The sequence below is a fragment of the Oryctolagus cuniculus genome, chromosome 12 (assembly GCF_051225735.1).
Source record: "Oryctolagus cuniculus isolate XC-2025 breed Fujian yellow rabbit chromosome 12, ASM5122573v1, whole genome shotgun sequence".
NCBI classification, from domain to species: domain Eukaryota; kingdom Metazoa; phylum Chordata; class Mammalia; order Lagomorpha; family Leporidae; genus Oryctolagus; species Oryctolagus cuniculus.
The window spans coordinates 1,396,690-1,414,613 of NC_142878.1; the positions used below are offsets into that span (position 1 = coordinate 1,396,690).

Sequence of the window (17,924 nt, forward strand, 5' to 3'; positions counted from 1 at the left end):
CGGCCCCCGGGCTAGGGGGTCCCTGAGTCCCCAGCCAGCAGACCGTGCCGTCTCTCCGCTCTCATTCTGAACCAGGGAACTGGAGCCCAGAGGGGTAGGATGCACCTGCCGGCAGAGCTGCTGTGGCAGCCGTGAGCAGAGCTCTCCAAGCCCAGGCTCCTCTCTCCAACACCTGTTCCTAGGCAGAAAGCATGAGCCCCGTGCCAGACTTGCCTGGCGTCAGACCCTGACTCCAACGTAAGGCCGTGTGACCGCCAACGACCTCCCCGTCCTCCCTGTCTCTAACACAAGGCCCACGACGGAGAGAACGGAGTGATGTTGCAGGGTTTTGTTGTGCAGTAGCAGGTACGGGTGGCTTCACAGGTGCACGGGTCGGCGTGTCTGTTGCCGTCCCTGTCACCTGTGCATCCCAGCCCTGCCTTAATCAGCACTCATCCCACGTGGCAGTGACTCTGCAGATGCTGTGAGACCGACCCTTCCTGTCAGAGGCCGAGAGGGAACAAGAGTGCTACCACACCGGGGTGCTCCCGGCATTGCTAGGTGTCCTGTACCTCCAACCAACCGGGCCGAGTAGCGTGACCCCAGCAGCCCACCCGAGGGGTCACTGCAGATGCAACTGGTTAGGCTGAGGTCATGATGGAGCCGGGGGCCTTCACCCAGTGTCTCTGGTGACGACCAGGGAGGGGTCTCGAGTGATGTGGCTGCAGGAAGGAGTGCCAAGGGTGCTGGTGACACCGGCACGGAAAACTCCGCCCTGCAAGCGTGGGAGAGCAGCTAGATTTCAAACCTCCGGGCGGGACCAAGAGGACTAAGGATGCCGCATTAGGCCTCCCAGTCTGTGGTGGTTTGTTACGGCCGCCACAGGACGTATGCCACAGCCAGCCCGTGTTCTGCTCCAGAACCACCAGCTCGGGTTCTGCGTGGGCCCCGCTACCAAGAAGGGAGAAGCAGAGTACAGAAGCTGGGATCCGGGAGGCCGCGGCACCACGATCAGACGGTTCCCCCTCCAGGGGAAATCCAGCCCCGTCAGCCGCCTTCAAGAGGCGCTCAGCCAACATATGTGTCCTCTGTCCAAAGCTTGTGAGACTTGGCAGTGGCTGTCCCCAGGAAGCAGCCTGGAGGCTCTGGGATCTGCACGTACAACGGTTTGGGAGACGCTCACGGGAACAACCCCAGGAAACACGAGAAAGCAGGGCCGGGCGGGGAAGTTGAACCACAGCGCAGAGGCCCCAGGACCCACACAGGGAGCTGAAGGGCGGGGTGGCCTTTGGGGCTGTCCCAGCTGAGGCCACGAGGCCGGGCCCTTGGACCCACCGTGGACCAGCTGGACCCACCGTGGACACAGCTCCCACCGTGGACCAGCGCTGGACACAGGCTGGCTTCTTGAGGAGCCATGGCTTTGGGCAGCCCGGCTGCTGTCCGGAAAGTTCAGGCGGCTCCATTGGGCCGACCCCATGGAGACCCTGGAGGAGATGGGCGCCAGGCTTGGCAGGCTGCCCGAGGTCTCGCGTTGCAGGATTGCTTACGGGAGGCGACAGGGCTCTGGGCTGGTGGCCCAGCCTGGGTGTGTAGGGCAGCTCAGACACACATGCCAACATGCGTGTGAACGTCTCCACATCCACACGTATGCTGTCTTCCACACACGCCAACCCAGGAGCCCATATGCATGCCCCTGCGCTGGCCTCTGGCCCTCCCTGGGTTCCTGGCTTCATGGCCTCAGGGAGGTGGTGCGCTCCCTCCCAGTCCCAGTCCGTGGTTGGCCCTCGGGGCCCTGGCTGTGAGCCTGGGAGAAGGAGTGCCGGGGCCTACAGAGACCCGCGGGGCGGCTGCAGCTCCGCCCGGTGCAGGATGGAAGCTGCCTGCCTCACCGCCACCTGTTCCAGAGCCACCACAAGACCTCGCGCCTGGACAGGGCGGGGGGACCCACGGGGGGCTCTGAGGTCGGGTGACAACACTGCCTCCCGCCCACAGGGCTTCCACCTCCACCCCGCAGCGACGGCTTCCGCTCACACCTGGACCACGGCGACTTCTTCCCTAGTCTCCCGAGGCTTGAGCAGACTTGGGGCCTTGCCGAGGGTGAGGGAGGGGTGCAGCGCACGGAGGCCAGGACACAGAGCAGGCCGCTTGCAGGCAAGGTCTTTGGCGCCAGATGGGCCGCTAGTCCACCTCAGTCCACCTGCCCATCCACCGCCCCTCCTCCGGCCAACACCCCCATGTGAGCGGCGCTGCCAAGAAGCGAGTCAGCAGCCGCCTGGGTGGGAGCTCATGGAGGCCTAAGCCGCTGCGCACGCCAACACATGGCGCACAGGACGCCAGGGCACACCCGCACAGCTGTCCGCACGGGCTGCACACCTCTGAAAAACGAGCCCCAGCGCCGCCATCACTCCGTTCGGGCTTCCCCTTGACAGGCTCCAGAGCCTGGGGCCGGTCCCCAGTGGGCAAAGTAAGTCTCTCAGTGGGCGGGGCCTCTACGTTACATTCAAATACCAGATGCAAGCAAACAACCGCCTCCCAGAGAAATACAAGCCGGGGCGTTTTAAAAATGAGCCACCTACAGACTGGAAAAATAGAAGAGAAATGCTGTATTAATAACAATTATTTGAGGGTAATAGCTTGTGTTCTTTAATGCAGTTCCAACATAAATGTCAGTGTAAGAAATGATACTGCATTTCACTACTAACAAATCAGGTACTTAGTGTGCTGAGAGAAACCACGGGAACTACTTTAAAGCCACACTAACCAGAGAAACGGCAGAAATATTTATATTCTTAGGAAGGGAGGAAGGAATGCCACTCATGGGTGTATTTAAGGATCCTCCCTCCGCTGGATAAATGGTAACGCGAAACGAGAAATGGAGAGATGACCTCAGAGAAACAACCGCAACACCCAGCTGGGACCCCGCTTCCCAACACACAAAAACCATTTGCTCTGTCCGGGATGGAAATGTCTACGCTGCTTTTATAGCTCGCCCAGAGCTCACCCAAGCACCCGACACTGGGGAAGGAGTGCGGAAAATCACTGCCCTCCCCCGCTCAGACGCTGCGCCGCGTGCGGGGTGAAGGAGGGGAAGGAGAGAGCCGGTCCACCCAGAGGTGTTTCATATCGAGCGCAGCTCGGCTGAGCCAACCAGCCCTGGCGCCGTGTGGGCGGGCTGTCTCCAGCCAGTTCTCGCCATGCCTCCCCTCCAGACCCCACACGGAGCGGCGTGGAAAATCCCTCTGGACAGCAGCCTGCCGCGTCCACACCTAAAAGCCCTCCCACTGGGCGGGCTCTTTCATCCCTTGTCATTTCTAGCAGCCACTGGGTGTGAGGCAGGGGAGACAGATCCAGCGGCAGCCAGGGCCTCTGAGCCACTTGGTTTTCAAACAGCTCCCAAGGACGTGGGACTCCCATTCATTGACCATGAGTGGCACTGACACGGACACTACCAGAGCTGTTAGCCCGAGTCGGCGCTTGGAGAGACAAAGGTAACAAACGTTGGCAACCAACAAATCTGGGGGAGTCGCAGGGAGCTGTCTTTTCAATAAATTCCTGGCCCCTTTCCATAGGAGGCACACAACTGAGACACACAGACCCGGATCCACAAGGCCTCGGGTCACAGTGCCCCCCCAGCTCTCTCCCCTCCGGCCTACAGGCCTTGAACGCCGAGAGAGGGCGGGGTCTCTGGTGAGGGAGCCTGCCCCACGCTCACAAAGTTCTCCTCCAGCCTTTGCCAGCATCGTGTGTGGTCGAGAGGAGCAGGATCCTTGCTGATACAGGACACACAGGGCCTTGGCGGGGTCAGCCGCCGTCCACACTGCTGGGAGACAGACCAGCAGGCTCCCTCGGTGCCCATCCCACAACCTCCACTCTTCCTATCCTGCAGCTGTGTTGACGTGGGTAATGAGGATTGATTCAACCTAATCATTTATTAATCCAGTCGCAAAACAATTCCTTGAGAAAATTGTTTAAACTAGCTGGCTATCTGACAGATTTAAGGGGTCAAAATAAGTCTAACAGCAGGTGGGGAGTTAGACAGCGTTCTGCGTCCCTGGCTCCACACACCCCCTCTGACAACCAGCAGATGCGCATGGGCTGGGACCGCACAGGTGCCAAGCGCGGCCTGGCTGTTCCAGCAGCCAACCAAAGCCAACCCATGAGTGCCAGCGCCGGTGAGGTCCAGGTATTCCTGAGGCTGAACAGAAGCCGCCAAGGAGTCACCTGTCAGCTCGTCCAGGAAACTTAAAAGAGCCCGTTCCCTGGCTCCGTCACAACGGCCCTTATTTATGCTCTGCGGGGAGAGGGAAGAGCCGCCAGCCAGGAGCGCCTGCTGGAGCCGCCAGGCAGCTGCGTGCGCAGTTCATACAGCTGTGGAGGGAGCACTCGCCCTGACACCCGGCGCCCGTCCCAGACCCAGCCCCTCTGGGAGACCCCCGCCATGCACAGGTCTGTGCCAGGGACAGGAGGGTGACACAGAGGACTGCTCACTGAGGAGGGCACAAAGACAGAGGCGCCACACACACGTAGTGGACAACCACTGCGGAAAACCTGCGGCTGTGTGATGCATGAGGGCCTAGGCCCCTTGTTGCAAAAAGCACTGACAGATTCCCGTGTGCGTTACAGACCCGGGTGGGCAGGGCTCTGTGAAAGGGGGGCTGTGTGACAGAGGGCGGCTCCCGCTGCCTGCCGCGGAGGGCAGCTGACTGCGGAAGCAGCCTGGAAAGCGCACGCGCTCTGCCTCCGGGATCAGCACGACGAGGCTGCAGGCCTGGCAATGGTGGAGCCGGCGCCTCCTACCAGGGGCCTGCTTCCCCTGCAGTGGAGAAAGCGGGGTGGGTCTGCTGCTGCTCCCCACTCGCAGGTGTGGCTGAGCCGGGGCGGGCGGTCCCGCAGCCCACGTACCTGGTAGGGGCCCTGGTTGCAGCCACAGTAGCTGCTCTCCATGGTGTAGCTCCGAGACACGCCCATCTCCCTCCACACCACCACGCGGGCCGTGGAGGCCCGGGACTTCTCCACGAGGAAGCTACAGCTGCTCATGGTGAATGCCGGCGCCAGCCTAGCGAGGACTTTGGGGAGAATCTACAATAAAAAAAGCAAAACCTGATGAGTCGGGGGTCACAGGAACAGCTTCTCTACGTGTCACGCACTTGCTTATTGCGAATCCTTTACCACCTCTGAGAAATGGGCGCCGACTTTTCTGTAAATCATTTTGCTGGTAAGAAAAGTGAGGCCCAGAAACGGTGGAAATAAACAGCATCAAGTCCCACAACGCTGGAGAGGCCAGAAGGAAGCCCAAAGGCCAAGCTGGCCAACGCCACACTCGTCCCTCCGTGTGGCTGCGGGCTGCTCCCGCACTGTGCACGTGGCCTCCCCTGTGGCTGGGCTGAGTGTCTGGGAGTCACAGTCCCCCAGGGCCTGGACACGCAGTCACTGGCCAGCTGCTCTGCCCTGGCAGGACACCAGGGCCACGGGGCCACTGGGGAGGCTTCAGCGGTCACCTGGCTCCCATGAGTATGGGAGCGACACGTGAACCCCGCGGTCTCACGCCCTAAGTTGTCGACCTGAGGCCAAGGCAACGGTGAAACCACGGCCTCTGGGCCACGCAGCCCAGCTCTGCTATGGAACAGCTTTCTCATGACCCTCAGTGTCCAGCAGAAGGCACCTGCAGGCCCTGACACCCTGACTGGGGGGCCGCGGTCTCTGCCACCGGACCTCCCCCAAGGGCGGTGACCCAGGGTGATGGTGCACACAGCCCTGCGAGAACTCTCACTTCAGTATCGACAGAACTGCACCACACACCACTGCATGCGCTGTATCAGAAGGAGCGAAACACCAGGCTCTGGGGCAAGCCGTGGAGAAGCACAAGTCGAGAATACAAACACGTCGTCTTTAAAGAGAGGCCGTTTTGTTAATTTCTCAAGCAGTGAGTAAATCTCTTAATCTGGTATTTACTGTCCTGGTGTTTTGTATGCTGCTAATTCCATCACATAATTATTAACTACATTGTAAATTACACATGATATAAAGAAGGGACCACGTGCTAATACGATTTACGATCCTCTCGGAGTTCCACGCGGCCCTCGGACCTGCAGGTGGCCTGACAAGGGGCCACGCAAAGCTTGGTCGGCCCCACCGACTTCTCCAGCTGCCTCCTGGGAGAGACCCGCACAGCACTGCCCACTCGTGTACGCCAACTGTGACCCCTCGCCCCACTTTTGTCCTTCAGAACGTTTAGCACGAGCGCAGGCCCTCGGCACAGCAATGAGGATACAGCCCCACACTGCAGCGCCTGTCCGAGTCCCAACACCACCTCCAATTCCAGCTTCCCCGGGACGGCTCCCTGCTTGGGCCCCTGCCACCCACCCCCATGGGTGACGTCTATGCTCCTGGCTTCTGCTTGGCCCTTGCCCTGGCTAGCGTGGGCCCACGCAGAGTGAATCAGTAGATGGGATACCTGCTCATCTCTGTCTCTCTCACTTTGGAATCAGGCAGAAAGCAGTATTCAAACACCTGCTTGTGTCCCGGCTTTGCCGCCTGGAAACTCCGTGAGGGGATCTGGGTCTCGTTCACCAGGCATCTCTGCGGGCCGAGCAGCTCACGGGTCAGAGCGCGCCCGGAATTACTGGCTGAAATAAACAGAATCCGCCAGTGCAGGGCCTCAGGGGACACACGCTATCCATAGATACCACAGGGAAAGTGATGGAAGACACTGGAAGTAGTTTATCAGCATTTAACCATGTCTTTATATTTGTGAATCTTCACCTTTAGCTGTTCTTAGGTAGTTTTTTTCCTAAGATTTATATTATTTATTTGAAAGTCAGAGTTACAGAGAGAGGGAGAGACAGAGAGAGGTCTTCCATCCGCTTGTTCACTCCCCAACAGCCCCAATGGCCAAGGCTGGGCCAGGCCAAAGCCAGGAGCTAGAGCTTCCTCCGGGTCTCCCACGTGGGTGCACCGGCATCTTCCACGGCTTTCCCGAGTGCATTAGCAGGGAGCCGGATGGGAAGTGGAGCAGCAGGGAGACAAACTGGCCCCCATGTGGGACGCCAGCACTCAGGCGGCGGCTTTATCACTACGCCACAACACTGGCCCCACTTTCTTCTTTTAAAAGGTTTTATTTGTAAGAGCAGTGTTAGGTCCACAGAAAAAAACTGAGAGGGAGATGCAGAGACTTCCCAGGCAGTCCCCGAGGTCTCCCCACGGTAAGCATCCCCCACCGGAGGCGCCCATCGCTTACAACTGAGGAACCAGCACTGCCACCTTCACCCCCCAAAGCCTCAGTCTACACGGGAGGTCAGACGCCGGTACTGACACGAATCCGACCTCACAGCACCGCACGGGATAGCGCCTGCCCCCTCCCGTCTCTCCTTCCCTCTCCCCCGAACCCCGGCAGCCGCTCCTCTGTTCTGTCTCACAGCTGCGCCTTCCTGGGCGCCACACAGTCGCAATCAACTTCTCTTCCCACGGCCTCCTTCCACTCGGCGGTACCTACTGAAGCTTCGTGTCTCCCAAGGCCTGGTGCCTCATTTCCTCTTAGCGCAGAACAGGATTCATTGTCTGCGTGCGTCACGGTTGATCCGTTTACCTACAGAAGGACATCTCGATTGCTTCCCGATTTTGGCAATTATGAATCAAGCTGCTATAAAAACCCATATGGAGGTTTTTGTGTCAACATACGCTTTCAGCTCCCTTGGGCGGGAGCCAGGAGTGTGTTCAGTGGGCTGGACGGTAAGAGGATCGTCAGCTTTATAGGAAACAGCCGTCTGTCTTCCAGGGCGGCTGGAGCACCTCACACACCCACCAGCAGTAAGTCAGCCCTGGTGCTCCCTATCCGTGCCAGCGCTGCTTGTGTGTGGTAGATCTCATGGTGGTTTTCACCGTTTTGATGGTGTGTGGTTGGGAGCGTCTTGGCCATGTGTGTTTATCATCTTTGGTGAGATATATTTTTCCTAAGACTTACTTATTCGAAACGCAGAGTTAGAGAGAGGGAGGGACCTGCAGAGAAGGGAATTCTCCATCTGTTGGTCACTCCCCAGAAGACTGCGATGGCAGGGGCTGGGCCGGGCCGAAGCCAGGAGACCGGACCTCCATCCAGACTCCCACGCGGGTGGTAGCGGCCTAAGCGTTTGGGCCTTCTTCTACTGCTTTCCCGGGCACGTTAGCAGGGAGCTGGATGGGAAGTGGAGCAGCCGGGACTCCAACTGGCACCCATGTGGGATGCCAGCATTATAGGCGGTAGCTTAACTCACTGTACCATAGCACTGCTCCCTGGTGAGAAACTTTAATATTTATTTAATTATTTGAAGGTCAGAGCTACAGAGCAAGAGGGTGAGACAGACACACCACAGCGCCAGCCCCTCAGTGATCCATTTTTACTTAAATTTTGTGGACGAGAGAGGCAAGAATCTAAATTCATCTTTTCCCAAGTGACTCGTCACCCATTCCACCACTTCCTGCTGGACAGAAAACCTCACCTGAACTGCACCAACCTGATATCTGTTGCCCATTCAAGTGTATTTTTGCTGTTCTGTCACATCGATCATATGTTCATCTTTATGCCAATACTACGTTTTTTGATTACTATAGTTTTATAGTAAGTTTTGAAATCATGTAGGTAAATCCTTCAACATTTTTCTTCTCTTTCAGAATTACTTTGACTATTGTAGTTCATCGGCATTTCCATGAAAAATTTAAGATTGACTTGTCAGTATCACTAAAAATCCTTCTGCGATGTCAATAGAAATTGCACTGAACCTATAGAAAAATTGGGGAATAATCATCTTTAAAACAATAAATCTTTCAATCCCTAAGTTTGTTATACCTGACCATGTATTTAGGTTTCCCTTAATTTCTTCCAATTTTGTTTGGTTTTGTAGTTTTCAGCATGTACATAATGGACTTCTTCCTGGTCGGTTGTCTAATTGTCTTACCTTTTTCACATGATTGAAAACAATTTTTCTTGCCCTCATTTCTGGACTGTTCACTGCCTGTGTATAGAAATGAGATCAACTTTTATTCTGACATGTATCAGTTTTTTTTAGATTTCTTGGATTTTTCTGCATAAAATAGATCACCTGTGAACAAAAAGCAATGTGCTTCCCTTCAGTGTTTTGTTGGCCTGCGGTACTGGGCAGAAAACCCACTACAATGTCGAACAGTGATGGAGGCAAACATTCTTGCTTGTTCTTTATCTTATGAGGAAAACGTCCAAGCAGTACGCGTGATGAATTTTTTTGGAGGCTCCATTTCGGGGTTCAAGAGTTCCCTCTCCTAGTCTGCTATGAGATTTTATTTTGAATGAGTGATGAATTATATCATCTGATTTTTCTGCATATATCACAGTCACGTAGTTTTGGCCATTTTTAAAAATCTACAATGGGTATAAAATGCTTAAACACTTTAACATTAAGCCGATCTTGCATTCATAATATAAACTCCACCTTGTCACAATGAACAATCAGTCCCACATGCTAGTCAACTTCACTCGCTGGTATTTTGTAAAGGACTTTGGAATAGATGTTTGTAAGAGACATTAAGTTGTAGCTCTGGCATCAAGGTAACATAAGCCTTATAAATTGAGTTTGCAAATATTTCTTCTCCATTTTCTGAAAAATTTTTGATTACTTTTATTAATTCCTTAAGAATTTGGTAGAATTCATCAATCAAGACTTTGTTTATGGGAAGATTTTAAGTTACTAATTCATTTTCTTAAATAAGCCTTGTCAGATTGTCTATGTCTTTTTGAGTCTTGGCCACTTGTACCCCGGGAATCCCTCCGTTTGTCAGCAAACGCCTATTAATGGTCTTTCCTTCGTGCTTCGTGAGGACGGTAGTGATGTCTCTGCTTTCAGAGGCTGGCGGTTTGCCTTTTTCTTTCTTAGCCCAGCTGAGGAGTAATTACTTTTGTTGGCCAATTCAAGAAACTGAGTTAGCATTTGTGGCTTCTATGTTGTTGGTGTGATTTCTGCTATTGATTTTCAACTTGACATTTTTGCTGTTCTTTCTTATATTTGACTTGGGATCCATTTCTTCGGCTTCGTTTTTTCTTTGATTCTGAATGTGGAAGCTTAGAATACCTTTCCAAAATAAGCACTGAAAACTACACATTTTCCCTTTAAAATTTCCTGTAAATTTTATTAAATTCAAAATATTTTCCAGTTTCCCTTTATGTTTCTTCTCTGATCCACTAGCTGATTTTTTAAAATATTCATTCATTCATTTATTTATTTGAAAGTCAGAGTTACAAAGAGAGGAGAGGCAGAGAGAAAGACTGGTCTTCCATCTGATGGTTCACTCCCCAGTTGACCACAATGGCCAGAGCTGGGCCGATCCAAAGCTGTCGCTCCCCCTCTTCATGGAGGAACGACACTAAACCCTGCCTAGGCTTCATATCCGAGTCCCGGCACCATTATGTCGCTCCCCGTCTTCGTGGAGGAACGACACAGGACCCTGCGCTGTTCTTTCGTCTGCTCGGCCCTCCCCGGGTTTACTGCTGGTTCTTCCCGGGTTGGCTACCGTCCCTTCCACCTCCGTGGAAGGGCAGTTCCCCCTGCCACTTTTCCCCACTTCCGCGGGGGAGCGGCACACCGCCGGCCGGCTCTCTCAGGGGCTGCACAGGTGTTCCTTCAGATAGATGTTCCTGGTGCATGTTGTCTCTCTCCTCCTTTATAGTCCTCTTCCACCAATCCCAACTCTGCTACCCACACGCCGAGTACGCTGCTCTCCTCCAATCAGGAGCAGGTCCTGCTGCTTATTGGTTGAACTGGAGGCAGCTGTGTAGAAGCTGTTTCCTCCTCTCCCAGCGCCATATTGTGGGAGAGCAGATGCATAGAGTAAGTCTTAATTCCAGTAACTTAGTCTACTCCGAGTTGCTCCCAGTTGCTCCCCACACAAAGCCAGGAGCTTCTTCTGGGTCTCCCACGCAGGTGCAGGGACCCAAGGACCTGGGCATCTTCTACTGCTTTCCCAGGCCACAGCAGAGAGCTGGATCAGAAGCGGAGCAGCCAAGTCTCAAACCAGAGCCCATATGGGATGCCGGCACCACCGGTGGCAGCTTTACCCGCTGCGTCACAGCGCCAGCCCCTGTCCTTATTTTTCTAAGTCTTCAAGATGCATCATTAGATCTTTAAATTGAGCTTTTTTTTTTTTAAATCTAAGCACTTAATGCTATAAGCTTCCCTCTTAATACTGCTTTTGCTGTCTTCCACAAGTTTTGATATGTTGTGTTTTCATTGCCATTTATTTCAAGAAAATTTTTAATTTTCTTTTTAATTTTTTCAATGACCCATTGATCATTTAGTAGCAAGTTGTTTAATTTCCAGGTGTCTAGGAGTGTTCTAGTGTTCTTCCTGTTCTTGATTTCTAGTTTCACTCATTTATGGTCTGAGATGATATACATGATATGATTTCAACCTTTAAATTCTCCAAGACTTGATTTATGGCCTAATAGGTGATCTACACTGGAAAGTGCTCCATATGCTGATGAGAAGAATGTGTGTTCTGCAGTCGGTGGAAATGCCGTGGGCATTTCTGTTAGGTCCATTTGCTCAATCGTATGCTTCAACTCCAATGTATCTTTATTGATTTTTTGTCTGAATGATCTGTCCATTGATGAGAGTGGAGTGTGGAAGTCAACAACTACTATCATATTGGAGTCTTTCTCTCCTTTTAGGTCTAACAGTATTGTCTGTAAATATCTGGGTGGTCTGTGTTGGGCACATGTATATTTATTATTGCTATGTCTTTTTTAAAAGATTTTATTTATTTATTTGAGCAGTAGTAACAGACAGCGAGAGGGAGAGACAGAGAGAAAGGTCTTCCACCTGCTGGTTCACTCCCCAAAATGTCCGCAAAGACCAGAACTGAAGCCAGGAGTCAGGAGCTTCTCCTGGGTCTTCCACACAGGTGCAGGGCCCAAGGACTTGGGCCATCTTCTACTGCTTTCCCAGGCCACAGCAGAGAGCTGGATCAGAAGAGGAGCAGCAAGAGTATGAACCCGGGCCCATACGGGATGCCGGCATCACAGCCGAAGGCTTAATCTACTACACCACAGCACCGGCCCCGTATGTCTTCTTTATCAAAATATGATGAACTTCTTTATCTCTCCTCACAGTTTTTGATTTAAAGTCTGTTTTATCTGATACCAGGATAGCTATGCCTGGTCCTTGCTCATGAATCATTAAAATGTCTATACTGCCCAAAGCAACCAGCAGAGTCAATGCAGTCCCTACCAAAATGACAATGGCATTCTTTATAGAGTAGGAAAAACAATCCTAAAATCCTAGAATCACAAAAAGACCAGAATAGCCAAAGAAATCCTGAGCAAGAAACATTAAACTGGGGGCATCACAATACCAGATTTGAAAGCATGGCACAAAGCGACAGGAATTAAAGTAGCTTTGAACTGTCCTAACAACTGACGTAGATCAATGGAACCAAACAGAGAGCCCGGAAATTAATACACATGCATACAGCCACTGATTTTCACAGAAGCACTCAGCCCATTCAGTAGAGTAAGGATACTCTCTTCAACAAACGGGGCTGGCAAAAAGGGATGTATGAATGAGATTAGATCCATACTTCTCACCACATATAAACACCAACTCAAGATGGATCAAAGACCTGAATTTAAGACCCGAGACTATGAAGTTGCTAAAAGAGAATGTAGGGAAACAGTGCAAGATACTGATGTACAGGGTGACATCTTGGACAAGATCCCCAAAGCTAGGCAACAAAAAATGAGACCATATCAAACTAAGAAGGTTTTGCACAGCAAAGGAAATGATCGATAGAGTTATGAGACATCCAGCAGAATGGGAAAAATATTTTCAAACTACCTGACAAAGGATTGATATCCTGAGTATGTCAGAAAATTAAAAAAAATCTCAACAACAACAAAACCAATCCAGCTGAGAAACAGGCAAAGGACTTCCATAGACAGTTCTCAGAAGAAACACAAGTGGCCAGCACATCTATGATGAAGTGCTCAACATCACTAGCCATCAGGGAAATGCAAATCAAAACCACAGTCAGGGATCACTTCAACCCTGTCAGATGGCTAAAATCCCAAACACAGGAAGTAGCAAGTGCTGGCGAGCATGTAGACAAAGAACAACACACACACACGGCTGGTGGGAATGGAAATTAGTGCAGCCCCTGTGGAAAATGGTGCGGAGATTTCTGAAGAAACTAGAACAGACTTGCCCTAGGACCCGGCAATCCCACTGCGGGTACACACCCAGACGACACGAGCGCCTGTGTCTGCAATGCAGGGGCCTGCGCCAACCTAAGCAGCACTGTTCACAACAGCCAAAGTTTGGAGCCAGCCAAAGTGTCCGTCATCAGTTGAGTGGATAAAGAAAGTGGGGTAAATATACACAATGGAATATTATTCAGCTATGAAAAATTAAATTCTGCCATTTTCAGCAAAATGGATGTACCTGGAGGAAATCATGTCAAGGGGCTGGCGCTGTGGCATAGGTTGTGCAGTGCAAACATCCCATGTGGGCGCCAGTTCAAGTCCCGGCTGCTCCACTTCTGATCCAGCTCTCTGCTATGACCTGGGAAGGCAGTGGAAGATGGTGCAGGTCCTTGGGCCCCTGCACCCGCGTGGGAGACCAGGAAGAAGCTGCTGGCTCCTGGCTTCAGATTGGCGCAGCTCCAGCCATTGCAGGCATTTGGGGAGTAAACCAGCAGATGGAAGCTCTCTCTCTCTCTCTCTCTCTCTCTCTTATGCCTCTGCCTCTCCTTCTCTCTCTGTGTGACTCCAACTTTCAAATAAACAGATCTTAAAGAAAAAGAAAAAGGAAATCATGTTGAGTGAAATAAATCAGTCCCAGAAAGACAAATACCACATTACCCCTTACATGTGGGAGATAAAATTTAAAAAACAAACAAGAAAGAAAGGAAAAATAAAGAAATGTCTGTGCATATCAGTATTGCTGCAAACACAGTTTTGTAAAACTTTGTGTTTTTATCTTTGTCAAGTAAATGATTGAGACTGTTCTATTACTACAGTTTTAAAGTAATACGTGACTACTTTAAAATTGATTGTGTATGGATTAAATAGTCATTCCATTCAATTATCAATTATAGCCTATCCCTCCTAGGCTTCATATCTGAGTCACGGCACCATTATGTCGCTCCCCCATTCGCGGAGGAACGACACAGGACCCTGCGTTGTTCTTTCGTCTGCTCGGCCCTTCCCGGGTTTGCTGCTGGTCCTTCCCGGGTTGGCTGCCGACCCCTCCACCCCCGTGGAAGGGCGGTTCCCCCTGCCACTTTCCCCACTTCCGCGGGGGAGCGGCACACCGCCGGCCGGCTCTCTCGGGGGCTGCACAGGTGTTCCTTCAGATGTTCCTGGTGCATGTTGTCTCTCTCCTCCTTTATAGTCCTCTTCCACCAATCCCAACTCTGCTACCCACACGCCGAGTACACTGCTCTCCTCCAATCAGGAGCAGGATCAGCTCCTAAAGCTTATCAGTCAAACTGGCGAGAGGCAGCTGCTTAGAGGTTGTTTGGTCTCTCTCTCAGCGCCATATTGTGGGAGAGCAGATGCATAGAATAAGTCTTAATTCCAGTAATTTAGTCTAGTCTCAGTTGCTCCCCACAATAGCCATTGTCTATATTCCTACTGAAGTAGGATGTTTTTGCTTTTTACTTGTTAAACTTATTATTCTGTATAAAGCCCTTATACTGTAATGGAACTTTAAAATATATTATCTCAAAAACAAAACAAACAAAAAAACAAACAGAAAGGGAGGCGTAAAGAAGGTGGTGGGAGGGAGGGAGGGAGGGAGGGAGGAAACATCATTATGTTATTAGAATTGTCTACAGATCACACTGAGTCTGTTAAACACTAATTAAAATAAAAATCGGGGTTTCCTCCTGTGACTCTCACGTCCTTTTCACATCCTGGAGAACAGAGAAGCTAAGCTCAGAGGAGAAGCCCTGACTCAGCCACAGGGTGAGGAGGTGAGCGCCCAGCCTGCTCGTACGAGCCTGCGTTAGGAAGACAGTGGGTGCGCACAGGGCTCCACTGCATTCGTGCAGTGGCAAAGCCCCTGCGGCGGTCCTCCGTGACTTACTCTGTAGCTGACGTCCTCCGAGAGATGAGCTGTGCCCACGGTGCACGCTGCCTGCCACAGGGTCTCCTTGATGCTACACCCGTAAAGGAACACGTTCTTCTTCTGGGAGTGGCCGTGGAAATCACAGAAGACCTACAACAGCACACGGGGAGAAAACAGACGGGCTCAGAGGCGCTGGGCTCTGCGAGGCTCACAGTTTCTCAGATGGATACCGTCCACTCAGCGGAGCCGACCGTGTGGAGCTGCTGGTGACCTTGGGAAGAGCTGTGGACGCAGGGAGCTAGCCAGGTGTCGGGGGTGCACGGGAGGTGAGGAAGCGTGTCATGGACAGCTCTCTTGGGGAATTTACTTGAGAAAATAGGAAAAAGAGCATTTGAAAATATACAAGTGCATTAAATAATTTAGTCGACAGGGAAGATCTGTTTAAAAGGACTGGAGTGGCCTTTCAGCCGGAACCGGCACCTTCCACTGACCAGTCAAGATGACGAGCAGAGGGGAAAGACAGGCACACGTAGCCTCCACCCCCAGGCCACGCAGGACACACGGAGTCAGTCCTTTGCCCACATCCGCGGGCGTCTACAAGAAAGGTGGCTTCGTAGACATGCAGGGGACAGTGCGGCTCACAAAGGACTTAAATAAAAAAGGAGTGGAATAAATACACAGAAGAGAAGCTAGCGAGCCGCTACAACGTTCCTCCAGGCTCTGATGTGCACAGAACGACCCAGTGACACCCAGCAGCTTAGATTCAGGGCGATGCTTCACTCGCGCTGCAGATTGGCCGTGACTGCCTGCGGGTCATGAGGCCCGCGCCTAAGGCAGACCCTGAACTCGGGACGCGCGACACGCTCTGCCTGGACTGAGGGGCAGAGGGGAAAGGTGGACCTGCACAAGGGCTCTTAGAGCTGCTACAGAAGCCTGGCAACCACTGGAACTGTTAATACGCCATCGGCCAGACGCTAATCGGTGGGGCGGCTTATCCCCCTGTAGGCTGGCTCTTCAAGTCCCAGGTCAAAGGGCAGTGATGTGCAATTCTATTAATGCAAAAAGAGATGCTAATATTTGAGAGAAGTCAAAAATATTTAAAAAAATTACCAGAAATTCTTCCCAACCCCTTTGCAACTACATTCCATCTGCACAGAGTGGACTGTATTTCTCCTCCCCTCCCCCGAATCTGGATTTGGCCGTGTGACACCCTTCGCTCGACAAAAGTGAGCACCACGTGATGCAGGCGCCTCCACGTGGGGGCTGCTGCTTTGTCATTCCTGCAGACCCAGCAGCGACACCCGGTGGACGCGCACGGCTGCCTGCCGGGCGGGGAGACACGCTGCCGAGTCTTCCCCCACTGGGCAACACCAGCCCGGCCACCAGACACGTGAGTGATTCCATCCTGGGCCACCCAGTCCTTGCCGTCCTGGCTCAGCTCAGAGGAGTCCCCCAGGTTAGCCGGATGGGTCTCACTTCCAACGGTGAGAAGAACGCACAGTGTCGTCCAATCCCTGGGCTTCGCGGTGCCTGTCTCCCTCGAAAGCCATGACTGCAGCCGCCTGTCCTTTCAGTCTAAATACAGGGGTCTCGAACACTCATGGGAAAGGCACACCAAGCACCAAATGTGCATGGACTTCAAAAAGTGCTTTATACGCAAATGAACGTATTTTTTAATTCTATTTTTCCATGAAATGTCTGAAGTACCCTCCCTTCTGCTTCCCTCCATTCTACGTAAAAGTCCTACTCCTCCCTGGACAGGGAGCGTCCAGTCTCAGGCCACACTCGCAGTCCAAGGCCCCATTACTGTTTCCACACCCATGAACAACAGAGGAAAGTTGTCTCCCTCTTTCTCACCTCCACACAGAGGCTGAAGGAGGAGACAGGACCCCAACAACACGCACGTGTGCAAGGCGGTGAAGGGGCTGACGGGGCTGGACAGAGCAGCCCCTCGCCCACACGGCTCTGACGGGCTCGTGGGCAGGCGATGAGAGGCTCCTGAGGTGGGTGGGGTAGGGGCTGACTGGGCCTTGACCCTGCTCCCTGGCGCTAGCTCTCAGCATCTTCCCTCCAGAATCTTTACTCTGCCCTGAGGACGCGCTTATTTTCCCATCGTCCTTTGATGAGAAGAACTTCGGAGAACGCAGCCTTCTTTGAGGCCAAGCACCCATCGTCTCTGATTCCCGATGTAGAAACTAGAGACCCACAAATCATGCTGGTCTCAAAACTCACAGTCCCTTTGACCCACAGCACTAGAAAAGCCCTGGAAATGAAGGACGTGAAGGTAAAATAATTGATCTTCCTTATCTTAATTTCTCTGAAACATGACTGAGCACCTAAAGCAAAATAGCAGCGAGGTAGCACACATGTGCAGCTCATGTAAGGCAAGCACGCCACGGCACAGCACAGCTATGGGAGAAAGACTGGTGACGCGCTGTTCTGAGGCCCTCACAGCACGTGTGATGCAGTGTAGACTCCGATTAGCTGAAGACGGATGTCGTAAGCAATAGGCAGACACTAGCGCACCATTTGAACGGCATAAATAACTTGTGGAGGTGAAATCATAAAAAGGCTCAATATAAGAGGGATCAGAAAACGTCGAAAAACATATTAAACAGAAAACAGCAAGATGCTGGGTTTTGATTCAAAGATAATAACTCATTAAATGTGAATGGCCAAACACACCAGTTGGAGGGGGAGGCACTGGCACAGTGGTTAAATGCCGGCACCCGCACTGCAGTGTCGGGTTCAAGCGGTGGCTTTCCTGCAATTCTAGTTCCCTACTAACGCACACCCTGGCAGTCAGCAGGCCATGGCTCGGGGGCCTGGGTCACAGCCACGCCGGTGGAGAGCCAGATGCTGCTCCGGGCCCTGACT

The 17,924-nt window shown here is 52.4% G+C and overlaps 1 protein-coding gene across 4 annotated transcripts in view; it reads right to left on the bottom strand.

Moving 5' to 3' along the window:
• AGBL1 (AGBL carboxypeptidase 1) overlaps positions 1 to 17,924 on the bottom strand; it is a 635,239-nt gene that overhangs the window by 260,218 nt on the left and 357,097 nt on the right. For 3 of the 4 annotated variants that reach the window (XM_089311047.1, XM_089311048.1, XM_089311050.1), the window contains exons 20-22: positions 15,066 to 15,197; positions 7,472 to 7,564; positions 4,882 to 5,058 (exon numbers count right to left, since the gene is read on the bottom strand). In XM_089311047.1, coding sequence (XP_089167173.1) covers positions 4,882 to 5,058; positions 7,472 to 7,564; positions 15,066 to 15,197 — 402 coding nt within the window. The remainder of the gene's footprint in view (positions 1 to 4,881; positions 5,059 to 7,471; positions 7,565 to 15,065; positions 15,198 to 17,924) is intronic. The other variant, XM_089311049.1, reaches the window with a different exon arrangement.